General features: G+C 42.4%; 1 protein-coding gene across 1 annotated transcript in view; it reads left to right on the top strand.

Annotated features, from left to right (window-relative positions):
• LOC110217097 (uncharacterized) overlaps positions 1 to 10,515 on the top strand; it is a 44,233-nt gene that overhangs the window by 7,235 nt on the left and 26,483 nt on the right. The window contains 3 exon segments of the mRNA XM_078151695.1: positions 188 to 665; positions 7,309 to 7,432; positions 8,189 to 8,299. Coding sequence (XP_078007821.1) covers positions 270 to 665; positions 7,309 to 7,432; positions 8,189 to 8,299 — 631 coding nt within the window. The 5' untranslated portion in view covers positions 188 to 269.

Genomic DNA, 10,515 nt, shown 5'->3' with positions numbered 1-10,515 from the left:
TTTTCTCATCTGTAAAATGAGGGAGTTAGACTAAATAGTGTTGTAAGGTCTCATCCAGTTCTAGATCCATGATCTTATGGGAAATATTATTTTCCTTCCAGTGAAGATAACTTTGTTAGCGTGGACCTGAACTCTCTGCCACTTGGTTATTTCTCAGTATTAACTGTGATTTCTGACATACCTCTAGGTGAAGTCATCCTGGGGCTGAGATATTCAAGACAAAGTTCTGAGACTAGAGGTAGACGCAGGGACTCTGGTGAGAGGCTGTGATGACTGCAGAGGTGAGGAAAGCCAGATGTCTGGCCCCTAAGCTCTTGGGCGTCCAGAAGAAGAGGGACAAATCCCGGGGACCAGGATCAAGCCTGCAGCAGGACAGCCAGATCAGCTGTGAAGTCTTTCGGCAACACTTTCGGCAGCTGTGTTACCATGACACCTCTGGGCCCCAGGAGGCCCTGAGCCAACTGCGTGACCTTTGTGGACGCTGGTTGAGGCCAGACATGAACACAAAGATGCAGATCCTGGAGCTGCTGGTGCTGGAGCAGTTCATCACCATCCTGCCTGGGGAGATGCGCGCCTGGGTGCAGCTGCATCGTCCAGAAAGTGGAGAGGAGGCAGTGGCCATGGTGGAGGACTTCCAGAGACACCTTAATGGACTGGGACGGAAGGTGAGAAGTAGAACCATTCATGGCAGAGTTAGGGTGTAGTCCAGAACTGCTTTCTTAGCAGGTGAAACTACCTTAAAAACAGGAGCCCTCAGTAACCATGGCTTGAAGACATTTTGCCTTCAGGTTTTCTAGAGCAGCTGCATGTCTTAGTCATAAAACCTATATTTGGGTCCCAGCTGTGTCACTTAGCTGTGTATCCTTGAGGAAGCTACACCTCATTTTGTTCTCATTCATCTCTCTATTTATGTTATATTGCATTTTTATTTATTTTGTTAAACATTTCTTAATGACATTTATAAACATTTAATTGTTAAGTTTTTTAAAACTTTATTTTCAGTTCCAAATTTTCTCCCTCCCTCCATCCTCCCTCCCCCATTTAGAAGGCAAGAAATATGATACCCATTCTACATATGAAGTCATGCAAAACACATTTCCACATTAGCTATTTTTAAAATGAGGAGAGTAATACTTTTGTTATCCGCTTTGTAAGATCAAAGTGGTAAGTGCCTAAAACTCTTCATAATATAAGCAGTAGTTATTATGCATAGGAAATGGTTCTTGTAGTAGCTGACATTCCCAGACTCATAGCTACAGAAGCATCATATAGCCAATTTAGCTTAGATATCGTAATTTCCAAAGTAGGAGATTTCACAGTCTGTCTGGAAATGGATGTCTGTGCTTTTATAACAAGTGATAGTACTACCACCGTACATTTGGATAGGAATTTATTTTCACTGAAGACAGTGTGGTGTTTTGAAAAGAATTGTGATATTAATTAAAAACATTTGGGTTCTTGTCTGTGCTATTAACAGTTCCTAGCTGTGTAATCTTTAATAAGTCTCTTAATGTCTCTGAGTCTCCATTTTTTAAAAATCTGTAAAATGGCAATAATCTTGTTGTCCCTATGTCATAGGACATCATAGGGCTAGGAGGAATTTTAAGAATTATCTGTTCCAAGCCTTTTGTGCTATAAAGCTCAGAAAGATTATGACTCATGAGGATAGTGACTGGTAAGGCTTGAAGTAGTGTCAAAATGGTACCTATTTGCAATTATTTTGTTCTCACCCAGACACTGTGAAGTGGACAGGAGTAGTATATTACCTCTGTTTTGTAGAAGTAACTGGGAATTAGGTGGCAAGACTCATTAGTGGCTAAAAGTGGGACTGATGATAACATCTGGCCTTTATATAGCACTGTAAGGTTTGGAAAGTACTATGAACATTAGCTCATTAGTTTATATGGGGGGGAAAGGATCAAAGAAGGGACAGGACATATGTTTGGGGTGGGCTGACAGTAGGGGGACACATTGCCCCATCTTTCTTATTCCTCTTGTTTTCTCTGTGTAGGAGAATGACCTTTGCATTAGACATGACAAAACAAAAATGGTTGACAAAGAGTTGATGCCCAAGATAAGTAAGGAGACAGTGAGAAAACACCCAGTTGCCCTTGATGAATTCTAACCTTGCTGAAATTGAGCTGAACTATGTCCTTGGACGCTGAAAGCACTGGCAGATGTGATTGCTGAGCCACTGTCAGTAATATTTGAAAGATTGTGGACAAAGGGAGACACACCACAAGGTTGGAGAAGGGAAAGTGTCCTCATCTTTCAAAAGGGAAGAAAACAGACTTGATAGTATAGGTCACTGAGCTTGACTTTGACTCCTGGGAAAATTCTAGAATGAATCATTAAGTCCTGATCATTGGCAGACATCTATAAAGAGGGATGGTCATTTCAGAGAGCTAGCTGGCGTGACTTTATCCAGAACTGGCCATGCTAGACTCATCTCATTTCCTTTTTTGACCAGATTACAAAACTAGTAGATGAGGATATGCTGTGCATGTCTGAGCAGGATTGTATTCAGGCTTTTGATAACTATCTCACCCTGTTCTTGTGGAGAGGCCAGTTAGTATGAATAATGAATCCCCTGAAGTGTTCACATGGATTCTCATTTGCACTGTGATGTATGATTATGTAAAATATGGTATTTGGTTTCAGCCCAATGGAAGTATACAGTGTGAATTTGAATAATGCCGTCACTTCAAGGGGTTCATTATTCCAGCTAAACACAGCACCTAGCAGTAGTAGATGATGATGCAGTTTGATCATTTCAGAGCTGGTTGGATGGCTGGCCTCAGACTAGTTGGTTATAGTTAATTGTCATCATGGCAGGAGGTCTCCACTGAAATACCCCATCAAATGAGCCTGTGCTCTTTGACATTTTAATTAATGACTTGGATGCAGCCATAGGAGGCTTATCAAGCTTGCTGATGATGCAAAAGCTAAGAAAGATAGATGACAGAGTTAGGATGCAGAAAGATCGTGACAGGCTAGAACACTGGGCTGAATCTAATGGTAATTCAGTGGGGATATTGTAAAGTCTTGCGTGTGAATGCATGTTAAATTTCACGAATACTGGGTTGAGGAGACATAGTTAGAAGTTGTTCTGAAAAAGGTCTGTGGATTTGAGTGGACTTGATGCTGTGGCAGCCAGAATTCTGGGCTTGGTTGAATGGGGCCTAGCCTCCAGGAAAAGAGAGCTGGCAGTGCACTGGATTCTGGCCTCTACCAGCTGACTTCTCCCTTCTTGGGTTCAGGTCTGGATGCCACATTTTAAGAAGGCTGTTGATATTCTGGGGAGTTTCCAGAGAAGGGCAGTGAGCCAGAAGAGCAGAGGGCCGCTAGTAGTGAGGGCCTCCCCGGGAGGGTGAATTGGTCCAGGGCTAGCCCATGTCCTAGGAGAGTCAGTTGGAGGCAATGGAGATGATTCGCCTGGGGAAGAGAAGACTCAAGATTTCATGGCGTGCTGGGCTTAGAGCCAGGAGGACCTGGTTTAAAATCCTGCCTCTGACACCAGCTGCGTGACCATGAGCAGGTCACTTAACATTTCAGCCTTGGTTTCTTCATCTGTAAACTTAGGGGCAGCTAGGAAGAGCAGTGGATAGAGCACCAGGCCTGGAGTCAGAACACCTGAGTGTGACTCTGACCTTAGACACTTCCTAGCTGTGTGACCTGGGCAAGTCACTTCACTTCTGTTTGCCTCAGTTTCCTGGTCTGTAAAATGGGGATAATCATAGCACCTACCTGCCAGGGTTGTCATGAGGATCAAATGAGATGGTAATTGTAGAGTGCTCAGTACAGTATCTGGCACATGGTAAGTGCTGTTTGAGTGTTAGCCATTGTTGTTATCATTGGGTGGTGTCTCTTCCATCCCCAGATCTGTCGTCTTTGGACACTACAGCCATCTTCAGGTATTTGGAAAGATCATGGAGAAGCCATCAGACCTTTTCTGTCTAGCCCCAGAGGTCAGAACCAGGGACCATGGGGGGAAGTTTGGTGTTAGGAGAAATCCAACAGTTCACTGTCCAGATGTGGAACGTGGGCAGAGGCTGGGTGACACCCCTTGTGGGGTGTGTTCTAGTTGGGATTCCTTCATGTATGTGTTGAACTTGATTTCTGCTGAGGTCCCTTTGAGTTCTTAGATTTGATGTGACGTGAGTAATTCTGTGGAGAGAGCTCCTAAGGAGTTGTCGCTGTTGTGCAGACCAAGCAGCTGAGGTTCAAAGAGATTAAGTGAATGTCAGAGGGGAAATGTGGAAGTAGGTCCTGACTCTAAAGACCAGTGCTCACTGGGCCACATCATTGCCGGAAACCAGAGGTTCTGACTCCCACACAAGATATTTTTCCATTCTAGAAAACCAATATGTGGTATATTCTTAACTCACCAATGCAAAGATTTCTTAAAACGTTAAAACAAAATTCTTTTAATGTTTCCAAGTTCAAAGAGAGTTGGTTTAGTTTAGAAGCACGGAAATGTCCCTTCCTTCCTCCCATTTTTGTCAGGACCATGCACTCTCATAAGTTATTCGCGAAAGTTTTCCCAAACATATTTCTTGTTGTTCAGTCTTTTTAAGTTGTTGTGACTCTTCATCACCCCATTTGGGATTTTCTTGGCAAAGATGCTAGAGTGGTTTGCCATTTTCTTCTCCAGTTCATTGTACGGGTGAGGAAACCGAGGCAAGCAAGATCATGTGACTTGCCCAGCGTTACTCAGCTAGTAAGTGTCTGAGGTAGTTTTTCAGCTCTGGTCTTTCTGACCCCAGGCCTGGTGCTGTATTCATTGAGCTACCAAACATATACAGTACTGTGATTGCAGCAAGGTTCCAGGAAGCAACTAGATTTGGAGAGTAGAGCGAGAAGATAGAATAAGGTATTTTTTTTATATTTAAGCATATAGTAAGTATGGGTAGAGAAGAGATCAGATAGACAAGCATCCACATATATATGTAATGATGAAATATGATCAGTTCAGGATGGTTTGATGGCTGGCCTCAGGGTAGTTGGTTATGGTTTGTCGTCGTCATGGCCAGTCGTCATACAGACAGATATAAATTTTCATTCATTCATTTATTCATAGGTAGCTGTGTTGCATGGCGGATAGAGCCCTGGATCTGAAGTCAGGAAGACCTGAGTTCAAATTGCAGCCCAGATACTAACCATTTATGTGACTCTTAGCAAGCCACTTTAAAGTCTGCCTATCTCAGTTTCTTCATTTGTAAAGTGGGATAATAACAGCCTTTACCTCAGGACGTTGTTAAAGAGACAAAATGAAGGGGCAGCTAGGTGGTGTAGAGGATAGAGCTCTGGCATTGGAATCAAGAGGACCTGAATTCAAATGCGGCCTCAGACACTTGACACTTACTAGCTGTGTGACCCTGGGCAAGTCACTGAACCCCATTGCCTCACAAAAAAAAAAAAGACAAAATAAGATAATGTTTGTAAAGTGCTTTGCAAACCTGTGCTATATAAATGTTAGCTATTATTATCATTCTTATTATATTAAGGGTGGTCAAAGGAAAAACACTGTTGGGGCATGATTTCTTGCAAATGGCAGGCACTCAAAAATGTTAGTTGATATACTTTGTTGTTTTGGGGGGTTTTTTTGCTTTTTTGCTTTTTGCTAGGCAGTTGGGCTTAAGTGACTTGCCCAGGGTCACACAGCTAGTATGTGTTGTGCGTCTGAGATCGGATTTGAACTCAGGTCCTCCTGACTTCAAGGCCAGGGCTCTATCCACTGCGCCACCTAGCTGCTACCTTGTTGATATGCTTTGAATTAAATTACAGTGTAGGGCTAACACCAGATGGTAGTTGTTTGACACCAAAAGTGTAGTCTGTAGGCCTAGCAGAGGAGAAGGTCCACAGTCAGATTCACCTAACCAGGTTCCAAGGAACTGTTTGACCCAGAGTGGGAAGATCCCTGGTCCAGAAACCTGGAAAATGCAGAGGCAGAGTTTCTTTTCTGACATTGCTCCTATACTAAGGCCCTCAGTAAGCCTTGTCATCTCCCTGGGCCTTGGCTTCCTCAGCTGCCCGCTGGCCCACAGGGCTAGACAGTGGTCAGGAAAGTTAACATTTATGTAGTGCTTTAATAAGCTCATACTTTTCCAGCATTTTAAGGTTTGCAAAGTACTTTCCCCTTGACGACCTTGTAAAGTAGGTAGTTGTGAGTGTTGTCATCTTACTTTTTTTGGAAGAGGTAACTAAGAGTAAGAATTGCTCAGGGTCACTTAGCTGGTCAGTGACAGAAGTGAAATTTGACCCCAATTCTTCTTTCGTCAGGGCATGTTCCACTTTGAAGTCTTTAGACTTAGAAACATTAATTGATTTTCATGGCAAAAATTATAACCTCTCCATAAACTTTATTTCCCCTCATTGATATGAGGGCAGAATGAGATAATTGATATGAAAACGTTTTGAAAAATTAGAATTCTATGAATATGACAATAAAAATGGGCATCTGCCTCCAGAAAAAGTAGTTTTCATGTCAGTTTGCTATGGAAATTAGTAGGAAGGAATTGAAGAGGAATCCTGATAATCTCATTACCTGGGTGGAACCATTCACTTTATGACATACACTTTAATCCTGGTGGGGTGTTTCACGCCTGGAATCCTTGCTGCTGGGGAGGCCAAGGTTGATGGATCTATTAAGTTTGGGAGTCTTGAGTTGCGGTGGGGCTAAGGCAGAGTAAGTATGTGTCTGTCACCAATATTATGAACCCTCAGACACAGAGGACCACCAGGCTGTCTAAGGAGGGGTTAACTTGTTCAGGGCAGAAAAACAGCAAGTTTAAGCTTCTGCGCTGATCACTGTTGGGAAAGGACCCATGAATGGCTGATACACTTCCAAGTATGGGTGAGATAGGGAGACCCAGTCTTCAAAGAACAAAATTTCCAGTTATGTACAAAGCACTGTGTTAGGTACTAAAGGAGATATAAAGTTGACATAAAACAGAGTCCTTACCTTTATGTAAGATACAGTCTAGTAGAATCATATTAGCTCATTTATTTGGTACATAATGAGCTATATTTGCTCCTTTTACATTATAACATTCTTTGACTTGGTCTGCCCACAAATGGCCCAGTCAGGTATCTGTCAGGAGTCCAGGTGACTTCTCTAAGTGCCTGGACCCCTTTTGCTGAATAACTCTATCGACCATGACAATCTCCTGTATATTATCTCTTCACTTAGAATGTCTACCAACAGATATGCCACACACCCTCTCCCTCCTCCGTGGTGATGTAGGACATAGCAAGGAGTTGAGCCCTGAAATAATACTTAGAACATAAAGAACTCATTGTTTTCAGGATTTGGTGACATTTGAGGATGTGTCAGTGGACCTCCCCAAGAAAGAATGGAAGAGTTCAGCAGCTGCTCAGAGATTCTTTCGAGATTTGATGCTGGAGAATTATCGGGATGTGGTATCACTGGGTAATGATTCTGTTGACCCACTTTAAAATCTTTATTTTGGGACTTTGTCTTGCTTCATACCTGTTGCTAAATAAAGAGTTTTTGTTAATGCTATTAAGAGTTAATAGGGGGGCAGCAAGTTAGTGCAGTAGATAGATCTCTGGCCTTGGAGTCAGGAGGACCTGAGTTCAAATCTGGCCTCAGACACTTGATATTTCCTAACTCTGTGATCCTGGGCAAGTCACTTAACCCAGACTGCCTCACTTAAAAAAAAAAAGAAAAAGTTAATAGGAATCAGAAAGTTCTAAACCTCTATTTCCAAGGCTTTTCAGGTCCATAGCGAAGTAATGTCCCAGGAAATTATTTCTTAAAACTTTCTGTATTCTTATTGATCCTTTGGAAGCTTTACTTTATACATCAGTGGTTTGACATTCTCTACCCTTGTCCCTTCCTAAAGACCTTATTAGGGTACCCTTTCTCAGCTTTTCTAAGCTAAGTATTTGCCGCTAAGATTCCTAAGTAGTTTGCTATTGATTTTTTCCTACCTAATTAGGAAGGAGAGAATAAAATAAGCTAATTTTGAATCTGGTTCTAAATCATTGGATTCTGCCTCAGTCTTTGTGGTTTCCAAGTCCCCCGTCTGAGGGTCATACAATTCCCTCTTGCTTTCTCTGGGCATTTAATTGCCTTCCCTAGATGTTCTTTCCAGACGTAGGGATTAAATGGATATCTGTGACTCTGCTAATTATTATTCAGTCTCATTTTCTTCTGCACAAGCAGGATTTCCATTTTCGAAACCTACAGGGATCTCCCGGAGAGAGGAAGAACCATGGGGCCTAAATCGTCAGGAACCTCTGGACTTGGAAGGTGGCAGAAGCACCTGTACGGGTAAGTGAGAGAGGACTGTCCTATTCTTACACCTTTATATCTTCACATTTACTTAGTTATTGAATTTTTTTATTTTTCTGGATCAGATGTGATTTCATTAGCATAAAGAACTCCCAATTAGGAAACTGTCTACTAATACAAGGTAATACCTTCTTTGCTCAGAGTCTTTGAGAGTTGCCTGTGGCACTGAGAGATTGTGGTTTGTCCACTCCCACACAGTCAGTAGGTGTCAGAAGTAAGACTTGCAGCCAGATGTTATTGACTCAGAAACAGCTGTCCACATCCACAGTGCTTGTCTGCCTCTTACAAACCTAACCAACAACAAAGACAGATAAATAAGTATGTGTGTGTGTGTGTGTAAAATTAGGCATAAAACTGTTTATGCCACCCTCTGCATTTGACAAAGTAGATTTGAATTAATTAACAATCAAAATAATGAATCTGGTGTCCTTTTTTTTTTTAATTTGGTTAGGCAATGGAGTTAAGTGACTTGCCCAGGGTCACACAGCTAGTAAGTGTTATGTGTCTGAGGCCAGATTTGAACTCAGGGCCCAGGCTCTATCCACTGTGCCTCCTAGCTGCCCCCTCTGGTGTCTTTTTGAAAGTCAATCTCAAATTCAGAATTTTTTGGTGCATTGTGTGTGCCCACATGAGACACCCACAACATAGTGAGACCTTCGTCTAGTAGATAGAGCTGACTTTGGAGTTAGAAAAGGAATCCCTGGGGGCAGCTAGGTGGCCCAGTGGATAGAGCACCGGCCCTGGATTCAGGAGGACCTGAGTTCAAATCTGGCCTCAGACCAAACACTTGACACTTACTAGCAGTGTGACCCTGGGCAAGTCACTTAACCCCAATTGCCTTTCAGAAAAAAAGAAGAGGAAGCCCTGGCTCAGGTTGTGCTCAGGGTTAGGGCTGAGTATAAGGCTATCAGGGATGGAGACCGTGCCTCAGAGTCACGAGGACCTGAGCTCAAGGCACATACTCTTTGGATACATACTGACTGTGGCATTGTCAAGACTTTGAAGCGTTCAGTTCCCCGTACAAGTCCCTCATACCATAGACATTGCAGAATAATTGCTGATCTTTACTGGTAGAGAAAGTTTCTTCACCAAGGAGGTTCCTGCCTCAATGAAATCACAGGTCTGGGCATATACATACATACATACATGCATACGTAGATACATATGTGCCAATATCTAAATATCTCTATAGAGAGAGAAGTGGGAATTGAGAACTACTCTAATGATTTTGCTTTTTTTGCTTTGTACCTTTGATATAGATCTGTTTCCTTTTCTGCTTCGTATGTGTCTTTTTTATGACACTTTAATATTCTGTTATATTAATGCCCCTAACTTATTCAGCCATTATCCATTTAGTACCTTTAAGTCGTTTCCAAGTTTTTACTATTACAAATAAGGAAGTTCTCAGTATTTATTTTACAGATAGGTCCTTTCTGTGGTATTAATTAGGATAAAATTCAGTTTTTAATTCCTTGGATCAAGAGTCAAGATTAACCTAGATTTAGTAGTGCTAGAAGGGACCTTTGAGGCCATCTAGTCCAGCCCCCCCTCACTTAGGAGACTGAAGCTCAGCAAAGTTAGTGATTGGCCCACAGTCACCTAAGTAAGAAGTAGAAACAGAAGGCAGCAGGGTTCGGTGTCCTTGGATTTGGAGTCAGGAGGGACTTTTATTTGGGGCCTTTCTCCAGGACCATGGGCTGATCACGTTACCTCTGAGCTTCAATTTTCTTGTAAATAATAGTAGGCTTAGCAGAGGAATTTGTGTATCAATTGAATTAACATATGTAAAGCGTTTTACAAATCTCTACGTGCCCCATATATGCCAGCTGTGAAGAGTATTGGTTTTAGGATGGCATAAATGGCCGTGCTGCTACTCTGCTGCATTCTTTGGTTCCACTCACAACATGGTCAGAGGCAGCTTGGGGTTGGGCAGAGAACACTGGATTTGAGTTAGAGATCCTGGGTTCAGGACTCAGCTCTATGGCCTCTTGGGCCACTCATCTCACCTGTCTGAATGCAAGGTTCTTTCTCTGTAAAAGGAAGGGGCTGCCATGGATGACACATGAGGTCCCTTCCAGTTCCTCATTCTCTGGTCTTTGTATTACTGGTGTCTCTTCCCCTTTTGCTGCGCCACATGAGTTTTTTATGACTTTTTTACCTGTTTTGTACTCTAATGGCTGTTGTCTTCATTTGTT

This window comes from Phascolarctos cinereus, unplaced genomic scaffold (assembly GCF_003287225.1).
Source record: "Phascolarctos cinereus isolate Bilbo 61053 unplaced genomic scaffold, phaCin_HiC Scaffold_4;HRSCAF=312, whole genome shotgun sequence".
Classification (NCBI taxonomy): Eukaryota; Metazoa; Chordata; class Mammalia; order Diprotodontia; family Phascolarctidae; genus Phascolarctos; species Phascolarctos cinereus.
This window is presented reverse-complemented; position numbering and strand designations above follow the sequence as displayed.